This window comes from Convolutriloba macropyga, chromosome 9, assembly GCF_964194025.1.
Source record: "Convolutriloba macropyga chromosome 9, txConMacr16.3, whole genome shotgun sequence".
In the NCBI taxonomy this organism is placed as follows: Eukaryota; Metazoa; Xenacoelomorpha; order Acoela; family Convolutidae; genus Convolutriloba; species Convolutriloba macropyga.
Genome location: NC_134476.1, coordinates 10,710,322 through 10,734,742, shown reverse-complemented (window position 1 = coordinate 10,734,742; position 24,421 = coordinate 10,710,322). Strand labels below are relative to the sequence as shown.

Genomic DNA, 24,421 nt, shown 5'->3' with positions numbered 1-24,421 from the left:
ACCTCTCATCAGGCAAAAGGACAATTGAAAACGTTGTTGCAACAAGTGGGTTCTTTCGTTCGGCAAAAAATAAATAATTTACCCTAAAAAGTAGAGGAGAAAGAGAGATAGAGCGAGATAGCAACGAAAAAATATGAGAGAGTCAAACCGATTAAACCATTTGATCTCGTTTCGGTTGAAACAAGCTCAGATAAAACTTCAGTATATTAGAAGAATGTCATTCGAAAAATTATATTTTGTCAGGGGACGGGAATCATACTTTTAAGATTAAGAACCGCCCTTCACAGTGTTAAATAATTCACCTTCTAGTTTCGGGGGACCATATTCTTAGAGACTAATAAGATGTAAAGCTGTTACGCAACGTAATGTTCTATGGGTTTTCCCAGTTTATCCCGTTTTTTTAAGGCAAAAAATTGAAAAAATCAGAGAAAACTCGGTCGAGCGAAATACTGTATCAAATCTGTTATAATAAATTTATATACAATGGATTCAAGATTATACTTCTCTTCAACTGTAAAAAGTATTGAAATTTAGCTCAAAATAAATCTGGAATTCCTTATCACTCATGAACAGAAAACGAGCTCTTAAAATCTTTACTCTTATTTAAGCTATAGAAAATAAAAAAGGAGGTTGCTTATTAATGCTTTGCTGAACAAGTTGTTCACAGCGAAGAAGTACAAGCCCAAAAATTGTCCGGCCGATGTTTTTCTAATCAAGCAGATGGTTTGATTAATAAACGTCGGTGTGACAATTTTTGGCTTGTATTTTTTTGCTGTGAACAATTTATTCAGCAAAGCATTACTAAGCGACCTCCTTTTTTTTCTATAGATTAACTAAGAGTATTGGTTTTGAGAGCTCGTTTTCTGTTCTTGAGCGACAAGGAATTCCAGATTTATTGGGTAGGTATGGGTGTAGGTATTTAATGATTTCCAGGGTACGTGTGGAAGCCTGTATCAATGACCTCTTCTACAGCTTCAACAACTGACTAGAGTTGCACTGACGAAAGATACAATGATCTATCATCGCAAGTCTTCTTCACCGTCCAAACAGCATTTGGAGACACCCAGACAACTCACTACGGCCGTCTCGGACACTTGCAGAACATGCTTCAGTATATGGAATGTAGAGCACGTTCTACGTCAGCACGCAGTGTAGAATTTTGGAGTGTCGTCATTCATTAATTCTGCAATCTGGCAAGAGAGAGGCGATAGAGAGTCATTTTTAAAAAAAATCTAAACGGATTGAACGGTATCTAAATTGCGTGAAAATACAGGAGTAAGCTATTTCACAAATGTAATTGAAAAATTGTGTAATTTCAATTTATGTAATTTCAAATCATGTAATTTCAAATTATATAATTTCAAATGTAATTCAAAAATTATATTTTATCAGGGGACGGGGGTCACACTTTTAAGATTAAGAAACGCCCTTCAAAGCGTTGATTAATTCCTCCTCTGTTTTCGGCGAAAAGACAAATAAGTTGTAGAGCTGCTTCGCAACTTAAAGCTCTATGGGTTTTACTTGTTTATCACATCTTTTAGGACGAATCCATTCTTTTAATAACTTATGTTAAATAGAGAAATAGAATAAAACGAAAGCAGAATCTGTAGGGCTTGAAGAAATTTCTGACCCAAATATTGTGAACATTGTTTTTTTTTGAAAAACGTTTACCAATTATTATTACACAGGAACAACAAAACGTTTGTTTTTTTTTTCACAGCAAATAGGTTCGAATAGATTCATTTTTTGCGAGATCAAACAAAATAAACAATAGCAAACGTATAGAAAACAATTTGGTAGGGAACAAATCCGACTGCCTCAATCCAATTCTGCCAATCTAACTTAACTTTGCGTTTTTTAACTCTGACACCTCAGTCTCTGACCCATTCAGATATATGGTTGGAAACCCCAAATTTCCGTACCATCTACGCTTAGGAACGCTTCATTTATGCAAAATCTACGCTTAGAAACGCAAAATTTATGTAATATCTGCGAATAGAAACGCAAAAATATTATATGAGATCTACGAATGCATACCCCAAAATTATGTTGAAACTTATTCAGTATTCCGTTTTCAAAAATCAGTGATGCACAAATGATTGATTTCGAGTCTTTAATTAATATGAGGGCTCTAAAAATACGATATTTACGATACTTCACTGCGTCTCCAGCCTGTTGTAATATTTACTTTCAATCTATTAATTTTTACTGAAAATTTCGCCTTTATTTCGTCTAATGATGCGGAAATTGCGAAATATTGTAAAATTATGCGCGAGTTGCGAAATTTAAGTATGGGTATAATATTCACGCCGCTCGCACAATTTTCACTTGGTGGTCTCTTAGGCCGTAAAATTTGTTGGTCTCTTAGGCCATTTCTTTTTAATTTTATTTGGCTAGACTAGACTTAAAACAAAGTAGGAAAAATGTTCACATCTGGTGAGTAAAATTTTGGTCATTTTATATTCAAAAATGTTTGTTCAGTTTTTTTTGTTATATTTGTTCAATTTTGTCTCTCAATTTTGGCAGAGGGACAAAAACTTGTAAAAATTTTCTCGATTTGCGCCGGGGACAAAAACTTGTAAAATTTTCTCAAATTTTTGGGGGACAAAAACTCGTAAAATTTTTGCCAATTTTGTTTGGTGGGTAAAAACTTAGGATATTTTCAGCTATTTTGTGCGGGGAATAAAAACTTGTAAGAATTTCACAGTTTTGTGGAATTATTGAAAAACTTGAAAAAATTTTGCAATTTCTTGGGGTCCATTAAGTTGATTTTAAAGTTTAAAAATTCTTAAACCTTTTTTTAGTCAAACAGACTGTTTATGGATTTTTGAAAAACATATAACTGACTTACCTTTTCTTTATTTCGATCTCCTGATAAGTTTTATGTCTACATTCTATAAGTTTAATGTCATATCTACATTTAAACCAAAATGGAGTCCAATTTTGCTGGATTTGATCCAACATCTGGTTTTAATTTGATAGTTTTATTGACCATATGTTATCCCAGATTAGGGAGTGTGGGCAGATTCGAAAACCAATAAAACTTAAGTGCCAGGGCTCCAAATTGAGAATTTTTGTGTCTGGTATGAAGTTTGCGGCGTCAGAGGTGAAAAGAGTGCAACTTTGCAGAGAATAAGGAAGAAATATAAGTATGAAAGGGACAAAATAAATGCTCAAAACTATGTGAAATGTTCCAAAAAGTACTGAAAAAGTGTTTGAAAATATGCGGTAAAGCAATTCATCTACCACGTGTAAATGACGGGAGAGTTAGAAATCGAGAAAAAAAATTGTGTATTTTTAGAGTAAAAATTGATGTTTTTGCAAAATACTTCCACAAAAAGCAATTCCATTATGCACAAATTGTTTTGCAATGTGAATGACAACAGGTGCAGACCGGTAATATGTGTAACACAAGGTGTTTGAGGGATATTGCAAATGTGATCACGTAAAATAGTGTAAAACTTGGGGAAATTATAAAAAATGACGAAATTTTAACTGGAAAAACTGATGTCAGACTGAACCTTACTACGTAACTTAGGCGAAATGATAGTACGAGCAGTGTATTTCCCCTATATACTTAAGATAACTAACTTCTTTTTTTGTGAAGGAAATTCTGTTTTTTCCTTACTTTAATAAACAGTTTTCGTTTTCTCTTTTTTGTTTTCTTGTTTGTTTCATAGCACTAACAATAACTATAGCTGTATGTCTATAATGTTCATCTATTTTTGTCCAATCTGGACTTGTTTTGGCGACCTCTGATTTGTTGAGAGCTGACTGAAGATTAATTTTAAACTTGTGCATATGACAAAAATTGTTTTTGATTTTTTGTTTCGCAAATTCTTATCTCGGCGTTTGTGATTGGTTGGCCGAGTTTTAGGAATTGTTATGTCTACTCCATGTGCCAACATGTGTCTTTCAATTACATAAGCAATTCAGTGTGCTCGTCTCCGACTCTCTGATTGGTCAGTTGAGTTTGAGTTTTATTACTGTCTCGCACATGTTTGAACAAGTGTTGATTTATTGTCAAAGACAAGGTGTGATCTCCTTTATTACCATAAGCAATTCAGCGTGCTCGTCTCCGACGCTCTGATTGGTCAGTCGAATTTGAGTTTTATTATTGTGTCGCACATATTTGAACAAGTGTTGTTTTATTGTCAAAGACAAGGTGTGGTCACAAGTTTGAGTTTGTGTTTAAAAAGAAAGTAGTATGTCGTCGTCTCAAGATTACTTTGATTTTTATCACGATATAGCGCGTTCAATAGAATATGCATAGTCTTTACTGTGTACAAATTAAAAATGCAGTGAAAGCTTAAAATTCAATTTCAAGTGGAACAATGTGCGTTGAGACGAAAAATGGAAAGAAATGTTAGGCTATATAACACGGAACAAACAATACTATCAAAATAATTTTCACACTAGAAGATCTCAGAAACAAAAGAAACAATGTCTTTATTGAGTATTAGAAGTTTATATCAAGTTTTCGTTTCTTTGGAGCAAAGCAAAGGCTCACTGGCGGCGTCTCAAGGCTGCTGCTGGCAATTATGGATACATCCGCTACCTTGGGAGTTGAGGGAGGTGGCGTTGAGTCTGGTAGGGGAGAATTTGACCAAGTTGTAATGTCTGGACTTTCGGGGCTATTTGAAATCCGCCAAAAACTATCGATAATTTACAGGTCCCTCCAATAGCCCCCCTGATTTTCGTATAGAGGAATCTCTTTGATATCATAGTCGTAAAGAATTTTCCTAACATTTTCAACTATCGTCTCTGGATTGAAAACAAATTCTCTTACGTAGCCAGTAACATGATCGATCGTGTACTGTGCTCCTTTCATCAGCACCTTTTCAAATCTGAATGATTGAATGTAGTCGAAAATTACAATTGGTAGCGCCATGTGGTTAATTGTAATCCACTCATTGTCCCGCAACTCTTGTTTAACAATAACAACTTTCTCTTTTTTGTAAGTTTCATATGCAATTGTTCTCAAATCAGGATTGGCCTCTTCTTTCAGAATAATTGCCACCGGAGACATGTTCAAAGTTTGAAGACAATGTTGCAGTTAATGATTTTTTGTGGTAGTTTGTCAGGTCGTGAAAACTTTCGGTCAGCTTTTCTATATAATCGAAAGATAAATCAATTTGTTCTAAAACTTAAAAATTTTGTATCAATCTCGTTTCGAGAATAATTAGATTGTTATCAATAGTGGAAAAAGACAAAAAGAAACGAGGAAAGACTGTGAAAAGAGTTTGCAAACAATTTTAAGTTTGTTGTAGAGCAAAGATTTGGATATTGCGAGCAACCAAACAGTATGCAAGAATTGAAAGAAAATGACTATTTGTGTTCAATTGTTTTTGCTACATGTTTAGGCGTAATGCTGCTAAGAACAGCTCAATAACTTACTTGTCACGTAGAGCATAATAGTTGGATATATTTGGTTTTTATCTTAGCCAATCAGAAAACAGCAATAACTATACTTGTCACGTAGAGCATAATAGTTGGATATATTTGGTTTTTATCTTAGCCAATCAAAATACAGCAAATTTAGAAATTTAACCTTAGGTATAATAAGGCGAAAGGAGAGTGCCTACAGACAGTATGCGAATGCGTTGTTCTATATAGTTATAGCAGTTAGCATTGCGGTTATTGATTCTTAGTGTTTAAAATTATAAAAATCAAAACCCGGTAAATTAGTCTGTCGCTATTATTAGAATGACAAAATCTTATTCACTCGTTGTCTAATGATTGTTAATAATAAATGGTTTAGACTCCTCAGAGAAAAGCATTAAAAACTTCGTTGAGTTGCAGTTTTCTAAGTGAAAAAAAAAAGACTTGGAATGCGTTTTGATCAACCAGTTCTTTGTAGAAACTGTTTGGAAAACATTCACTACAACTACTTATCCATTTCTACATCTTATCCTGAAAAATCAGTAAGATTAATCTATTTCCTGGCAGCAAGTGAATATTTTAGTGAGTTGGACTGCTTTGATCATGATATTGCTCTAAAGTTGCGTCCATATGGAGGTCTAATTGGCATCGACAATTCATCTCTCGACAAGTATCTAAAAGTATCAAAAATTTTACGTTTGTACGCTATTTTAAACGACGCAGGTGGTTTCATATACGACATATATAACGAAGGACCAGGTTATTCTTATATCTTTCCTTGGAAAAGCAGCAACTGTTTTAGCGGGCATTTGTCGGGAATACTATTTTGCTTATATATAAAGATTTTTTGTCCGTCATATTATCACTTATTGGAATGCTGCGCAGCAAAACGGTTGTGTTAGACGTTGAAGGATTTCGTCACAGAAAAGAAGAATTTATTGTTAAAGAGTTTGGAATTTGTACTGAAGACTACCTTGACTGCGGGTCAATTTTACCACCAACAAATTATAGTGAGTTAACTACTCAACAAAAGCAGTCTTTCAGTTGGTTGAGTAGAAATTTGCACGGTATTGATTGGGACATAGGAAATTATCCTTACATTTATCTAACACAAATAATTCAAAGCGTTCTCTTGCGGAATCCTGGTGCGATATTCTACGCTAAGGGAGCGGAAAAAGTTAAGTTTTTGTCAGAATTGCTTGAATGCCCTGTTATTGATCTGAATTCACGTGAGTGTCCTTCGATATCTGTGAACTATTTTACACAAAATTGTCAAACTCATTCAAATTGCATAAACAATTTCAACAAACATTGTGCAAAAGAAAAAGCCATTTTCTATTTCAACTGGTTAACCAATGAAAGAGCAATTGACGAATGTGGAGGCACCGTTGTCACCGCGTTCAACAATTTGTGCCTTGATTACGGGGGACGGAATTTGAGTCTTTCAATTTCCAAAGACGAAACCATAAAAACCGGAAACCAGTTTTTAGAGAGAAATGTTAAATTGTTGCTGACTGAGGACGAAATTCGCTCATTCACTCGTTTAGTGTATTATATTGAACCTTTTCTTCAGTGGAGAAAGCAGAATGTCAAAAAATCAACCCAGCGTCTGTCCTACGAAACCCTTACTGATGTCGAAGCACCCGGTTGGTGAAGAAATTGACAAAAACGATCCTTCACTGCCAAAAGAGATTCGACACTTGGTGAAGGAAGAAAGAGTGCACATAATTGTTCATTATAACAAAACTGAGAGGCTCTCTGAGTGCTTCATGGTTCATATGAAAGATTTTTCTAACTGAGTTTATTTGCTATGAGTTGTTTTATGTAAACTGATATCCAATTTATACTTTTTTAACAAGTTATTATTTTGTGCTGAGATGGAGGGAGTAACAGTTGATCAAGTTGACGCTGTTGTAGAGGAAACTTATTTTGAAAAAGAAAGTAGCAGCAAATCGTCTTTGAAATTTTGTATCCAAACAACTTTGCCACGCTCAGAAGTTGTATTTTTTGTGCAAATGTTTGTTATATTACTGCTAATATCACTTTGTATTGTGAAGTTAACCGTGTTAAAACCAAATTGTGAAGAAACCTCAGTTTGGATATCCATATTGTCAAGTTTAGTTGGATACATTTTACCAAATCCAAGACTATGAATAAAATTATATCTACGCAAGATAGAGTCTTCATGGCCGTTGTAGGGCCCTCAGGTTGTGGCAAAACAGAGTTAACTTTCAAAATTTTGAGTGAAAACACATTTTACCCGAAATTTAACAACATTATATTTTTATACCGAGAAATGCAACAAATATACATCAAAATGGAGCAAAAACTTGGAGTTATTTTCAAAAAGTAATCCAATTTAGAATTTTTGTATAACCTTGAAAACTAGTCTTTTGATAATTGACTACTCCTAAGAAGAAATTTATAACGACAAAGAATTTTGTTAAGTTGGCCACTGCAGGGCGCCACAAAAGCATTAATGATATTTACATAAACCACAGTCGTTATCAGCAGAGCAAGTGGTCTCGTACAATAGACTTGAACACATCATACATCATTTTGTTCAAATCAGCCCGCGATATTCAACAAGTCGAATTTTTAGGCAAGCAGTTAATTCTTGTTAAATTTTTAAAACATTGCTATCAATTGGCAACGAAAGAACCATTTGGGCATTTGCTTATCAATCTTATCCCAAAATATTCTGATTGTTTACGATACTGTTCAAATATTACTGAGCCAGGTCCTACAGTGTTCTATCTTCCATCTGATAAAGCAGAAGCAAACCCTCTAAACAATGAAAGAGAAAAAATTATCTATAACGAAACAAATGGTGCATTTGCAACCAAAACAGTTAACGAAATACCTGCCTAATTGTGATAGTGAGGTTATACTGGTTTTATGTGCATGTCTTCACAATGTCTTGCTGGGTCAAGTAGGAGACTTAGAAAAATACAGACACATATTTGAAAGTGTTCTCAAGAAAAAGTCAACAATGGATAAACGACGAGCACTTTTTCTAACGAAAACCGGTTTTGAATTGATTCAACTCATCATAAAATTTTGTTTCATCCATTAGAGTTAAACTATGTCAACTGCTGGAGAATTTATTTTGATTCCAAAAAATCAGTTTATGAAAGAGCAACGGTATACCTCACAAATTGTAAATGATCCCAATTTTCAGCATACTGGCGCTCAATTTTCCTTTTTGAACCGTATGCGACCAAATGAAAACACTAAAAAAGAGTACCAGGAAATTTTAGGTACAAGGGAAACAGTTGATCCCACTGAGTTGTCAAAAAAATTGCGAACTAACTTCTTCAAAATCTTAATGTTTTAGCGCTAGCGAAATTTACCAGGACGGAGAAAATAGTTAGCATCATTAAAGAGTCAAAAAACGTTGTTATAGACGAAAATGAAAATTTCATTGTTGACGGAACAGAAACAGGAAAAAATGTCCCTATTTTTCTCTATGATTTGCAACAACCAACTAAAAAACTAAGTAACCCAGATTTTTTTAAGCTTCTTGAGGTTTTAGACATTAAAGAAGACTTGGTGATCAACAGAAATGCTAAAATTGCGATCCGGAAAAGAACTCAAAAAACTGTCAAACCTAAAAAGAAAAAGAAAACTATTTCGCCAAAAGGAATCAAGCACAAAGAAACCAGTCAATTACTTACAGAAGAATCCTCAGACGCCGGAAGTGGTTTCAAAACTTCGAAGGAAGACAGAAATCAGCAAGAGGAGAAGGATTGGGAGTCTTTCGACGAATGAGAAAAAAATCGCTTGAGTTAAAATATACGAAAGGTCCCGCAGCATACGGAAGCGTAAAAAATCTACAAAGAATCACAAACTTGAAACCAAGTAAAGTGAAATTGTTCCTAGAGGGTAAGAAAGCCCACACAAAGCCTAAAAAATATAGAATAAAGTTTCCAACACTGAAGGTTATTGCCCACGGTATAAAGGAAATTTGGTCGCTAGACTTGGCTCATGTGGATAAATTAGCAAAAGAGAACAAAGATGTAAAATATTTATTGGTTGCGGTGGACTGTCTCTCACGTTATCTACGAGTCGAACCCTTAAAATCAAAGTACGCCACAACAACAGCAGATGCGTTTAAGAAAATGATAAGGAACAGGCGACCTAAAAAATTGTGGGTAGATGCTGGTACAGAATTTAAGGGCTCTTTCAGCACTCTATGTCAGAAAAATGAAATCGAAGTTTATAAAACTTTCAGCGAGAAAAAATCAGCATTTGCAGAAAGAAATATACGATCGCTCAAGAATTTGATATACAAGTATTTAGATGACAAATGGACATACTCGTATATTAATCAATTGCAGAGCTTTGTACAAACCATTAACTCTAGAGTCAACAGAGTAACGACATTGGTGCCGAATAAAGTGACAAAGAAAGACGTTCCTTACTTGATATCATTAATTTTTAAAGATTCAGCAAATCTAGTTCGCCGACCAAAATTTTACGTTGGGGACTTTGTGCGAATATCAAAAGCGGATCTTCCTTTTAGAAAAGGACACAAGCAAACTTTTACCAACGAAGTTTTTGAGATTTACGATATACCTACAACAAATCCCCCTACTTATAGTCTCCTTGACGCATCCCAAGAACCAGTCAAGGTAAAATTTTATGAATTGGAGTTGGTCAAAGTTAGAGACAACAGTAGTGAAATAACAAAACATGAAGGAATTCACGGTTCACTTAGTTTCATCAGCCTCTATGAATATTTTTCCTCAAAACACCTTGTCCTCATTCAAAAATTATTTCAATGAAGAAATTAATTTGGAGGCGGATTGGCAAGTTGCACTAAGTGAAAATATCTTCCCGGCAAAAATAAATCAAGTGAACAAAAGTGATTTAAAGATATTTTCTTCTGAAGGCCTTAAGTTTTATTAGAAAAGTATTCCAGTTGATGCTGTCTCCAGACAATACGGAGGAGAACGAGCTATTATTGGAACTGGTTCCTATGAAAACCGTGACCATCTTTTGAGATCCTTAAAAACAGCTACCGGGGATTGCCTCATTTTGACTATCAATTTAACAAAATCATCGGAGTTTTATTCCTCTTTTTTGGTAAAAAACGAAGGAATTAGTTTTTCGCAAAACGAAAATCCAAGCATACTAGGTTTCAACGGTATTCATGATGGGTCTGGTTATCATATTGGATACAAGATGTTGGACACTTTTGAAAATCTGACCATGGCTGATGACGAAGAAAAAACTTTGTTGGCGATTATCCTTTTGATTTGTCTGCAGGGAAGCAACTAATTTTTATTTACGTTAACATAATTGAGTATCAATACGTAGGTGATACCAAAGCACCTCTTATTCGAGTCACTGATTCAAAACAACGACTGAAAAACGGTAGCCCCTGCGAAATAGAGCCAACACACAGAATTGTTTTCATCAACTTGGAATACAAAAAGTTACTATCAAAAAATTTTCAGTCAATTGAAATTCAATTCCGGACCGAAACTGGAGAATTAGTTCCATTCGCTGGAACAGGAAAAGTTATTTTGAAAAATTTTTAAAAATCGATTAAATGGAAGCCCACTATCAACAGCAATCGGTGTCACCATATTTTTCAGGACACTATCGTCAACGAGGAAGTGGTTTTGGGGCTTTAGCAGCAGGTACTGGCAGAGCGGTCTTACCGATTGCAAGAAAATTTTTTTTTGACCTGTAGCCAAAAAGATAGGACGCGAATTAATTGTTCAAGCAGCTCCTGAGCTGGTAGAGGTTGTTACAAAGAAAGAGTCTCCAGTTACAAAGAAAAAGTGGGCGGATCAAAAAGAATACGTAAATTAAAACCCAACGGTGAAAAGCCAAAACAAGGCTTTGGTAAGAAGAAGACTTTGACGAGAAGTCGGTCAAAATTCTTTTCTAAAGTTCAAAAAGATTTCTAATTTACTGCCCGCAGAGGAAACACACACCACACTTGATTTCTTTGAAAAACAGCCTCTGATTATTACTATTGACAATGCTTTTACTTAAAAAGTTGGGCCATCATATTCCCCGGACGGTCCAATGCTTGAGTTTTGGTTGACAGGAACAATTTCATAGATTTACAGAAACCTCTCCTTGAATTTAAATGTAAAATTTCCCGAAACAATGACGGCGATTTAAGAACAGGAATGGATGCTACAAATACAGACGCGCCGTACATTAGCAACAACGCATTACATTCTTTATTTTCAGAATGCACTGTATCTGCTAAAATTTCCAATACAAACGCAAACTATGCACACAAAGCATTCATTCAAACGGAATTCTCTTCAGGAAAAACTGCAAAAAACTCATGGCTAGTTTGTCAGGGATATTATTACGAGGATGAGCCGGCTAAAATTGATGGCACCGACGGTCGCGCGGACGACGAAGCGGCCAAAAACGCTCTTGTTGCTAATTCCCAGGAAAACTATTTTATTGGAAAGCCGGCGAGTGATATTTTAACTTGTGATAAACACTTACTTAATGGTGTTACTCTGCGAATTTCTTTTAGAAGGTCTACAAATGATTTTGCTGTAATTTCAGAGTCAAACAAACATTACAAAGTTAGAATAATTGAAGATAATCTCTACGTTAGAAAAATAACAATAGCGGATCATGTTTTGACGGCAATTGAGAAAACTCTACTAAAAACACCTGCCGTGTATCGCTATACAGAAGTATTATCAAGAACTTTTTTAGCTACAACTGGAATAATAAGTTGGAGCCATGAGGATATTTTCTCGAAAGAACCTGTACGACGTGTGGTAATTGCGACGGCAACAAATCAAGCATACCTCGGAACTAATCGCACTAATCCTTTTCACTACCAGAAATTCAATTTGAGCCAAATTGTTGTTTATCGAAATGGTCAACCTATTGTTGGAACTCCGGTCTCAACAACTTTTAACTACCGCCTTTACTTCAATACTCTGGAGGTCCTGGATTTTCTTGACAAAGGCGGGCATGGCATAACTCTGGACGATTATCCCAATCACTTTAATGTAGCTTTTGATTTAACATCAACGCAAGAGGCTTCTCATGATTTCATTCATCCAGAACTTACAAATTGCTCAATTTCAGTTCAACTTACATTTGACGGAGCATTGGCAGCCAACGTAGAAATTCTATTTCTGGGTGAAAGAAGCTCAACATTTTATGTTAATTCGGAACGAAAGGTGAGAAAAAACTCAATTATCACATACCCCACAGATGGATAGTCATGAAATACGCTATTTTTTGGGAAATTGTATTCATTTGAAATACTATTTTTATGGAGTTTTTGCAGCGGACAATTTCCCAAAGTTAACAAGAGAAGGATTTATCATAGTCAATGCTTCACCGTCGCAACATGTAGGAAGTCATTGGATGGTTCTTCTGTTTTACAAAAACAAAGTTTACTGATCCGCAAGTTGGCTGATCCGCTTGGAATCCCGATACAAAACTACCATTTATTGTATTGCCGACTGTTAAAATTTTACAATGAAGTAACTCAAATACTCAAACTTAAGCCAATTCAAAATCAAAACTCAAAACTCTGTGGAGTTTTTTGCTTTTATATTGCACAAGTGAGGTTTCGTTATGATTATCCTTTGATGTTGAATATGAACGATAATGATTTGCTACGCTTTGCTAATCATTTGCTCTAACTTTTTTAATTAATTTTTTTTGCTCAATTATTTCTTCAAAGACAAGAGAACAAGACAATTTTAAATTAAAAGATTTCGATTCCATATTAAAATTTATCAAAATCAAACTATTATCTACATGCAAACAACCCTAACCACTGTTTAATATATCAAGTAATTTGGAAAGCTCAAAATACATACCACCATTATAAATACTATAAAATCTATCAATCGTGCAAGTAGGTGAAAAGTCAGTTTGCGTTTGAACATCCTGTGTCATTATCATGTTTACAATTGGTATCTTTTTCTTAGAATTTATAACAGCTAGATTGTGCTGGTCGTTGTAACTGGCTGCCTCTTAAAGTTTTTCCATCACTTCGCCATAATGCACTATGTGAGAAGACCCCCGAATGAGCAGTTGAAAACAAGTGAGGAGACATGGTATTGTATATGGTTTAGGAGAAGTATCGTTGAAGGATTGCGGTAATTGATTAACAGAAGCAATGACATGGTAATGAAATTGTTGTAATTTGCAATGATCTTCATTTTTGTGCTGGCTGTATGCGAAGTTTTTTGTAAGATTAGAATCAAATTGAGGCTCACTATTGCAAAAAAAATATCGAAAAAGTTTTTGGAATTGTCGAAAATATTCAGGCGTAAGTTCAAACATTGCTTCAACCATTTTCTTGATTTTTTGAATCTGCAGCTACGACTTTCCATTCGTTTCTAAACTGGAACCAGGCTGTAACTTCCTTTTGCCATAGCTGCTCTGCTCGTTCGCAAATTTTGAGAGAGTTATTCTTCTAATAGCATCAATATTTTCTCCCACTTGCTCCAATTCCTGCATAGAGAGAGTGAGATTTTGGTTGAAACGAAATTCGTTGTCTGCGTTCTCTTTCTTGAAAAGTTTCAGCGATATATAAGTTCCTGTATTATCATATGTTTTCACACAGGCAACTACATATCGTTTTTCAGAATGCGCTATATCGTGGTAAAAATCCAAGTAATCTTGAGACGACGACATACTACTTTCTTTTTAAACACAAACTCAAACTTGTGACAACACCTTTGACTTTGACAATAAAACAACACTTGTTCAAATATGTGCGACACAATAATAAAACTCAAATTCGACTGACCAATCAGAGCGTCGGAGACGAGCACGCTGAATTGCTTATGGTAATAAAGGAGATCACACCTTGTCTTTGACAATAAATCAACACTTGTTCAAACATGTGCGAGACAGTAATAAAACTCAAACTCGACTGACCAATCAGAGAGTCGGAGACGAGCACACTGAATTGCTTATGTAATTGAAAAACACATGTTGGCATATGTAGTAGACATAACATTTCCTAAAAATCGGCCAACCAATCACAAACGCGGAGATCAAAACTTGCGAAACAAAAAAATCAAAAACATTGTCATATGCACAAGTTTAAAATTAATCTTCAGTCAGCTCTCAAGAAATCAGAGGTCGGCAAAACAAGTCCAGATTGGATAAAAATAGATGAACATTATAGACATACAGCTATATTTATTGTTAGTGCTATGAAACTAATAAGAGAACAAAAAAGAGAAAACGAAAACTGTTTATTAAAGTAAGGAAAAAAAAATTTCTTCGCAAAAAAAGAAGTTAGTTTTCTTAAGTATAAAAGGTAAATACACTGCTCACAGTATCATTTCGCCAAAGGTACGCAGTAAGGTTACATCAGTTTTTCCAGTTAAAATTTCGTCATTTTTTTTAATTCCCCAAGTTTCACACTATTTTACGTGATCACATTTGCTTTATCCCTCAAACACCTTGTGTTACACAATTTACCGGCCTGCATCTGTTGTCATGCACATTGCAAAACAATTTGTGCTTAATGGAATTGCTTTTGGTGGAAGTATTTTGCTTAAAATTGTCCAAAAACATCAACTTTTACTCTAAAAATACACAATTTTTTTTCTCGATTTCTAACTCTCCCGTCATTTAAACGTGGTGGATGAATTGCTTTACCGCACATTTTCAGACACTTTTTCAGTTTTTTTTGGAACATTTCACATAGTTTTGAGCATTTATTTTGTCCCTTTCATACGTATATTTTTTCCTTGTTCTCTGCAAAGTTGCACTCTTTTCACCTCTGACGCCGCAAACTTCATACCAGACACAAAAATTCTCAATTTGGAGCCCTGGCACTTAAGTTTTATTGGTTTTCGAATCTGCCCACACTCCCTAATCTGGGATAACATATGGTCAATAAAACTATCAAATTAAAACCAGATGTTGGATCAAAACCAGCAAAAATGGACTCCATTTTGGTTTAAATGTAGATATGACTTTAAACTTATAGAATTTATCTTATTTACATAAAACTTATCAAGAGATCGAAATAAAGAAAAGGTAAGTCAGTTATATGTTTTTCAAAAACCCATAAACAGTCTGTTTGACTAAAAAAGGGTTTAAGAATTTTTAAACTTTAAAATCAACTTAATGGACCCCAAGAAATTGCAAAATTTTTTCAAGTTTTTCAATAATTCCACAAAACTGTGAAATTCTTACAAGTTTTTATCCCCCGCACAAAATAGCTGGAAATATCCTAAGTTTTTACCCACCAAACAAAATTGGCAAAAATTTTACAAGTTTTTGTCCCCAAAAATTTGAGAAAATTTTACAAGTTTTTGTCCCCGGCACAAATCGAGAAAATTTTCACAAGTTTTTATCCCCCGCACAAAACAGCTGGAAATATCCTAAGTTTTCGCCCACCAAACAAATTTGGCAAAAATTTTACAAGTTTTTCTCACCGCACAAAATTGACAAAAATTTTACAAGTTTTTATCCCCGGCACAAATCGAGAAAATTTCTACAAGTTTTTGTCCCTCTGCCAAAATTGAGAGACAAAATTTTTCGACCTCAAAAATGTACCTCACGGATCGTCACGGGGGGGGGGGGTGACGTCCCCACCCGTTACAAAACGTGTACACGGATTGTCACGGGGGGGGGGGGGGACGTCCCCCCCGTTACAAACCGTGAATTTGGTCTTACTACTTCTTCATCATATAGAATTGTGAGTTACATAATTAGAAATTTCGTAAAGCGTAGGAAAAAATATAACAGTCCTTTATCTTCTTCGAGGAGTTATCGGGGCTTACAGTTTCTTTGGTAATTTTTGGTTTATCATCACTATTTTATTCACTAAATCGAAACTTTTATACTCAAAAATACTATTTTACTGAAAGAAAAATGAACAGGTTAGAATAGATTAGATTAGATTTAATTTTGGATGGCAGACGATACAGAGAATTTTATACAGAATATTAAGTTTAAGCACTTTACCAGCTCAATGACAGTAAGGATATAATTTTTTACAATAATAAACGGTAGTTGAATATTTTGGTTTAATATTTCTACCTAATTTGGCTGATAATTCTGATAGTTTATTCTTTTTTTTTCAAAAAAACCGGCACCCAATCAGTTTTTTTAAGCTACAGTTGCTGAAAATTTTTACAGCCCTAAAATCTATTCAATCTGTTTATATATACTAATAAGAGAGCTTGTGGAACCTATATCATCTAGCAAATCTATTTGGAACAGCAGTTGGGAGCGCTTTTGCCAGTTTATGTCCATTCAAAGTAGTTTTATTTCGTCATCATTATTGATTTTTATAAAAAATTTTTTGTCTTTTGTTTGAAACATTTACGTGTTTTTATTAGCCACTCAAAGAGAGGAGTGGTATTATTGGTATCATACTGGCTTTCTATAGTCCTGAAAAAATTGATTAATTTTGGTGCTGGCTTTTTGTAATATATGTTCATATTTTGTCGACTTTTTCAACTAGAGATTAAGTTTAAGTAAACGTTTTAGATACGCTAGTCTAATAAATGAAGCACAAAAAGTAAACAGTTCAAAACTTATATTCTCTAGCTGCATCTGAACTAAAGAAAAGAGTTTGATAATTAAACTTTTGTTGAGGTTGTAATAATATTTTCCCCTCAAGAGGGTTTTATCTGTCGGTTCTATTAATATGTTCGCTAATGTTACAAAAGTTAATGTATGTTTTAATGGTGGATAAATTGTGTGTCGTGGTTTCATTTATATGCACATCGTTACCGCAATTGAGTTGGACACTTTTCGTAGAAACGTTTAAACATTTTGTTTTGCTCGAAAATGTTTCGGTGGTTGTCTTATCAATATAGTCACCTAATTGGCGGTTCCAACTACAATTTTATTGAATTATTGACGACAACTTTTTTCCTATAAAAACCTTTTCAAGCTTTTCGGTGAATGGCTGATGACTTTGTTTCTCAGTTATTCCATGCAAAGAGTTATGTCTTTCATCCTTTTTAGTTCTTCAATTTCCGATTTTTTTTTCACGTATGAGGGGCAATAAGCTTTGTTGGCAAATAAAGTGATTTGCATCAATGAAATTTTACTGGTGAAGCCAACATTTTTTTTCAATTTTTAGTTCTTCAATTTGCAATTTTTTTCACGCACGAGGTTTAAAAAGTTTTGTTGGCAATCAAATGTTTTGCATCATTGAAGTTTTACTAGTGACGTCAACTATTTTTTCATCTTTTTTGTTCTTCAATTTGCAATTTTTTTCATCTATGAGGTATAATAAGTTTGGTTGGCAATCAAATGTTTTGCATCATTGAATTTTTATTGGTGACGTCATTAGTTTTTGTAGTTTTTCGGGACGACATTGAGGAACTGCCAAACTCTTATATACTTTTTTTCTGTAAATGTGGTCATTGTCAATCTATCTTAAAATCGTCGTATGACCTGCAAGATCTCAATGAGTCAGATATTTTGACGATGACTACCACAAAGCAGCGCTGTACCGGAGCGTAAATTTTCATTTTTTTGCAGGAGGACTTTTGGTAAATATTCTGATAAGATTTCTGAGCATGCATAAATTGCCACACTCTTTCGTAAACTTCGAGTAAATTTTTTAAAATCTAAATTGGGAACGTAACTTTTGTTGAGCTAAAATTAGTCTTAGTACTAAGAGGTCTTTAATGCTTTCCAAGGGAGTACAATGGCTTCTATTAGATGGTTTTACTTTTCGTTGACTTTGATCGCTCTTTTTATTGAAAAACAGTGAAAATTTCTGTTTTTTTTGCGGTTTAATAGAGAAGTGGAGCTAAATGGCCCTATAATTGGGCATTTTTTGAAATGCTTTTAAACAAAAATCAGCGTTTTTATATTCCGGCTAATTACATTGTAGTAACAAGTTTTTCTCCTGAGTTTTGCTTTTTTGTTGTTTTAAATTTGCTTTGATAATCTGTTTTTAGGATTTTGATATATAGTTTGATAAGGATTTCGATACATAGTTAAATATCGTTTAACTTTGACGCCACAAATTTTTAGACTTTTTTGAATATTGTGGATGTCCTTTTTTTCGTTTTCATTGCTTTTTTTGTCATTTTTTTTCAATTGTTGTGCAAGTGTTCTGAAAAGGTGTATTTGGCACATAATCAATTTGTTGTGATTTGTGCAATAAAATTTTATAATCTCCAGTTTTCGAAATAAAATTGAATTCTCATTTTCTAGATTTTATTTGTTCTGTCTGTTTTTTTCCGCGTATGTAGGTTCATTTGCTCTGTTTACAATCAAAATTTTTCTTTAAAATTATAGTGTTAGAGTCCATGTCAACGGTTATTTCGTTTGTCTTGGTTGAATTGGATCGAATTAGAAAAATGAATTAGAAATCTTTTTGTTTCGTTAAATTAGGTGTTCATTTATTAAAATTGTCTTTTTTTTCTGCTTGGGAATCTTATCAACCTGAATTCTTTTCCTTAACCAATGGTTTTGCCCATTTCAACATTTGTCCATGCAATTAAAATAAAAAAATAACCTGGTATAGACGTCGGTCCATATTTTAGATAGCCTCAAGTATCCCTGAGAATCCATTACTCTGTTTTATACTGGAAGTTTTCCATCTTTACTTCATATGTACACAATTAAGCCAATATACATAGGAGTGGTGTCAGAACATTATATGCAATCGCTTATTACCGAGCCTCTTCGTTAATGTTTATATAAGTCGAAGCAGTTTATAATCAAAGTTTCCCAAGACATTTGAGAATTTTTATCGCGTAATATCTTTCAAGTTCATACAAAATTGTCTTATAGGATCCTTTAATATTATGCGTCACCTGACTGAGATTTTGAAAGACAATTTATCAGCTCTTCTATGATAAAAAAAAATTTATCAGTGCTGATAAGATCCTACACGATAAAAGTTCACTTTTGTCAGATCTTACAAACGAAAATTCTGCCTAATAAGATCTTACACGATAAAATCTCTGCCTGACAAAAACATTTTATCGTGTAAGCTCTTAAGGAATCTTAAAAGATCTTGTAAGATAATCATTCGAAAAGTTATGACTCATCTTTTTGAAAAGATTTTTATCAAATCATAATCGATAAAAATTCTTGAAGTAAGGCATGTTCTTCATATTGAAGGCATTTCGGAGTTGCTTCCAAGCTGTTGCCGAAAAACTACAGCATGCAACACCTAAGTGTCAGAACAACAAAGAGAAAAGTATCTTATATTGTCTTTTGATAAGATATTTTGAAAAAGGTTATTCCAGTGTCAGGGGCTTTCTCTGAAGCGATACTTATCAAACTAGGCCGAAAAAAATTTCTTCGAAGACCAAAACTATCTTGGATTGCTAAGTTTAGCCATAGTACCTGGTTAAGACTCAATCAAAATGCCGCCAAAATAGAATCAGAAACATTTTTTTTGTTTCATAATTGGTTAGTCGACCGATTATTTTTATTACTTTCATAGGAAATTGACTACGTTACACGGTTATATTGAATTCATTAAAACATGTCTTATCAGGTCTTACACGACAAAAATTCTGCCCTACGTGAACTATAAGCGTGTAAGATCAGATAACATACTTATCAGATGCTATAAGATACCAGTTCAGCAAAATTGAAATACTATCTTATAAAATCTGAAAAGATACTTATCAGATCTTACAAAATAACAATTCAGCAGAATTGAATTATTATTTTATAAGATCCGATAAGTATCTTATCAGCTCTTACACGGTTAAAGTTCTCATAGGGCAGAATTTTTATCGTGTAAGACCAGATAAGATCTTAAACGATAAAGATATTTGATCAGCATCTTATCAGAACTTACACAATAAAAAATCCAGAATCACTGGGGTTATAACATCAGGCAGTTTGTAATTAATAAATCTTCAAGTATATAACTAATGTGAATAACTTCAAGTTTAAACCTATATTGTTTTTCAGCCTGGTTCCTGTTAGCAATGACTCTGTCAACATTCCACGTGATCAAGGGTTTCGATTACGACTATGACTTTTGTGGTGAGTAAAACATTGCATATTTACCTTCTTTTTGACAGTTTTTATTGTTACAGTAAAAGACCGTCGGATGATATTTGTATCAACTCCATTTAATTCACCATGTAAAACAATTTATTCCTGATGAAACTGATTTTTTTGGGAACTTTCGGAAATCAGCTCGGGGGACCATTATCCATGATTTAACTTTTAAAAGTATTTAATCTTGCCGCGCGTACCTAAGGCGCAGTGACAATCAGTACTGAATCCGAACAATTTCAGAGTAATTTCATGATTTAGTACTGATTCAGAAAGATTTCAGAACCAACTGTGAAATGCTTTCTGAGTTTCTTTGAAACAGAGAAAAATTCAGAGAAATATTCCTCTGAATCAGTAAGTCATTCAGAATGAATCACTGATTTAGCTCTGAATAAGACAAATTCAGTGCAAAATGTGACCTAAATTAGAATCTGACTCAGTACTGAATTTGCCCTAGAGTTAGGTAAGGGCGCATAGTTACGTTCATAATTTATTCAGGGGTGTCTGCCGGTGAGGTAGACCCCTGTGGAAACAATCAACATAACTGTGTGGGAAGATTAATAAATAATCGTATATATACCCCCCCCCCCCCCCCCCCCCCCCAGCTTATGGGCATATAACTCAGGTGCTCTTGCATTTTTACAGTAACAACATATGTAACAATATATAAATGTAACAGCATATATATTGTAATTGGGGGCATTAAAAAAACTTGGCGGGGGAGGCGGGGGAGGGAGGGGGGAGGGGGCATAATAAACCCTAATAAACTTACATTCTTAGTATCTTAGGTCATACGTGGCAATTTAAAAAGAGTTGGCATAAATGTTACAAGATCATTGCTTAGGTGTATCGCGATTAAACCAACAACAGTAAATGCAAAAACTAAGGATCTAACAGGACTCGAACCAACTTCCTCCAGATCCAACCAATCGTGTATAATCCTTCACACCACGTCTCATGACATTTTTCCGTTTTGTTGATTTTAAAATTAACAGCTGGTGCTTTGTTACTACTTAGTGAAGATCAATAACATAAGGGTTGTATAGCGCTTACCCATGCTAGATCAAAACTGATTTTTATGCCTCTAATAAATTTGGATCTGTTCTGTTTCGCTCCCCCCCCCCCCCCAGTGTTTTTTATGACCCCCAGTTACAAATTCTATGTTGTTATATAACACGTTACTATGTAAGAAAATAGCACGTGCGCCTGGGGTCATAAAAATTAATGCTCTCTATGTTTGGGGGGGGGGGGGGGCAGAATAGATCCGTAAACTTAACCCACGGATAGACGATATCCTTGAGCCGTAATAATTGGTTTGGCTTTGATTGGCAAGGCCGACTGCGCAGTTGCTGAACACCCAAGGGTGTGTGTGTGTGTGTGTGTGGGGGGGGGGGGGGTATCTCCGATGCTTTTTTCCTATGGGGTATATTTCTCCCTTGGTTTATTTTTACCCAGGTTGAGGTCCTCGGTGAAAAATGACTTATGAAAATACCCATCCAGACAAATTTTGCCTATAAAATTACCCAGGCAGACCGAAAAGGCCTATGATCCAGACTTTGACTCGATCAAAGTTTCGGTGTGTTAATGTGCACGTTGTTCGAAAATCCCGACGAAAAGACACGTCCAGAGCAAAATGCGATATGATCCAGATTTGTTTCGTCCAGGTTATGAAAAACTATGTATAACTGGGTAGGTTATTCCTTTCTTTTTCGGATCTTTTCTGTTCCCCCCCCCCCCCCCCCCCAGTGTTTTTTATGACTCCCAGGTTACAAATTGTATGTTGTTATATTGCACGTTACTATGTAAGAAAACAGCACTTGCGACTGGGGTCATAAAAGATTTATGCTCACTAAGCTGGGGGGGGGGGGGGGGGAGCAGAATAGATCCCTTTTTTCTAAACCCATTTTTTTTCTAGAAGACGTAATGGACAGTTTTTGGGTGGACACTCCTGTCAAGTATTTTGGCGGATCCTCCTGGCTGTTAGACGAGGACTACACAGGACCACTTGTCCGTTCAATTGGATGTCAGAATTACGGCGACCATTTTGTGACCAGGTACATCTGGAGCCCCTGGTGCGATGCACATTTGGTGAAGGTGAAGTGTGACGTCACAAAGTGGTTGTTCATGCGGAATATGCCCGTTACGGATGCCAGATTGTTCAACCACAACCCCGTCAAAGTCAATCAGCCGATGCATTAAATTTTTATAGCACAATTTGATTTGCCCGGGCCGAAGAGCAACGAGAAAACAACTACAAATTTCAGTGAATTATAATTGAGAAAATATTTATAAACAGCAAAAAAAGCGATGAGTGTGTCCATGACTTTTTTTAGAATTGCTGTAAAGGGTCGAGATGTCACCGTCATTCAGCGCAAAATTTTGTAAGATAAGCGGTGAATGCGGTGAAATTACAAAATTCAAGTGCTGAATGCGGTGAAAAAGAACTTTATCGCCTGGTAGTGGTTAAATTACCCAATTTCACCGCTGAATTAAGTGGTGAAATTACATAGATTGACCACTGTGAAAAAAAGTGTCTAAAAATATGTGAGATATGCGGTGAATGCGGTAAATCACATAAATTCACGGCTTAACTTACTGGTGAAATTACATAAATTCACCGCATAGAAAAATTTCTTGAATTGTGTGAGATCAGCAGTGAATGCTTGTTGACAATCTCAATTCATCGAGGCTTTTGTGAGCGAGTAGCTCTTGGGCGGTGAATGCGGCGAATGCTGTGAAATTCTGTAAAATCACCGCTAAAGCAAGCGGTGAACTTAAAAAAATTCGCCACAATTCACCGTTAAAATACGTAATTTTACCGCTCAGAATCGCAAATCTTACGAAAACTCAACACGCATGTCTCAGAGGAAGTAGAGTGAAGTTGATTTAAATTCAAAACAAATATAGTATTATAAGTTAGTCAGAGGTGGCGCAGCGGAAGTAGAAGTGGCTGACAAGAGGGAAGTGAGATTCGACCCCGTGTAAGGGAGGTAATCTGTAGCAAGCAGCGAAATATGGTGAATCTTTTGTGAGTTCACAGTTTACTCTAGCGGTGAAATTACATAATTTCAAGGCATTTCACAGCAAAATTATATGCGAAAGAACACTTTTCACCGCTTATCTTGCATGTTTTTCTGATTTTTCCTCGACCTGGGTGTACTGGGTGACGTTTAAAATTTATACTATTGGTAAATATTAATGAATTTTTAAAAAGTTGCGTATGAATGTCAATTATTAGTGATATTAATATTTTACACAGAAAAGAAACCAGTTGAAGGAATGCAGAAGCACATGAAAAATAAAAAATTTTGAAATATTGAAAAATAGCTCAGAGTTGCAAGTGATCAAATTAGGATTCATGATTTTGTACAAATTTCACTGTTGTACAACAATTGTTGTTTGTTGAGAACAAAAATATACGAAAATGTCAAAAAAAGTTTTTTTTCCTGTTGCTTTCTGGAATCAACTTTTTTGCAAGAGAGTGATAATAAGAGACTTACAGTTTGGTTATAAATTGACTTAAAGATGTCAACCAAATGAGAGGAAATCTAAAAGCTATAAAAACAATTGTGGCTCTTAACTTAATTTGTTTACTTGATGTTGATGTATATTATTGATAATATTATAGTTGAAATATTGCTAAAGATTAAATAAGAATCTGCAAAAAACCAGAAACAGAAGATTTTTAAATTTATTTAAGGAAAACACAATGTTTGGAAAGAAAACTAGGGGTCACATAATGCCCCACATAACTTCTTGTAGTTAAATATGAGTCGAATTTGCCCTTGCTAAATTTGGTTCCCTGAAATTTGTTGTTATAGGCTAGAAACTCTGTCAATAGTGTCTGTAATTGTAGTATACTGCTGGTCCGTAAAATAGATATGTAAACCGAGGGGTTAATCGCAGGACCACATGTATAAACTGAGAGTTCAACCCCTAGTTCTACCCTTGGTATATAGTTAAGTATTAAAGAAAGTCAAATGCAAATATGAATTATTAAATTATGTTAAACAGCATCAATAATGAACCGAGCATTAAGGGATAGAATAGTAAAAGTTATTAA

The 24,421-nt window shown here is 34.7% G+C and overlaps 1 protein-coding gene across 1 annotated transcript; it reads left to right on the top strand.

Annotated features, from left to right (window-relative positions):
* The first annotated feature begins 2,302 nt into the window (after positions 1-2,302).
* LOC142346027 (uncharacterized) lies at positions 2,303-22,674 on the top strand. The gene is made up of 3 exons (XM_075398506.1): positions 2,303-2,436; positions 20,269-20,343; positions 22,274-22,674. Exons 1-3 carry the CDS (start codon positions 2,424-2,426, stop codon positions 22,555-22,557), a joined length of 372 nt encoding a protein of 123 aa, XP_075254621.1. The 5' UTR covers positions 2,303-2,423; the 3' UTR covers positions 22,558-22,674.
* The last annotated feature ends 1,747 nt before the right edge of the window (positions 22,675-24,421 follow it).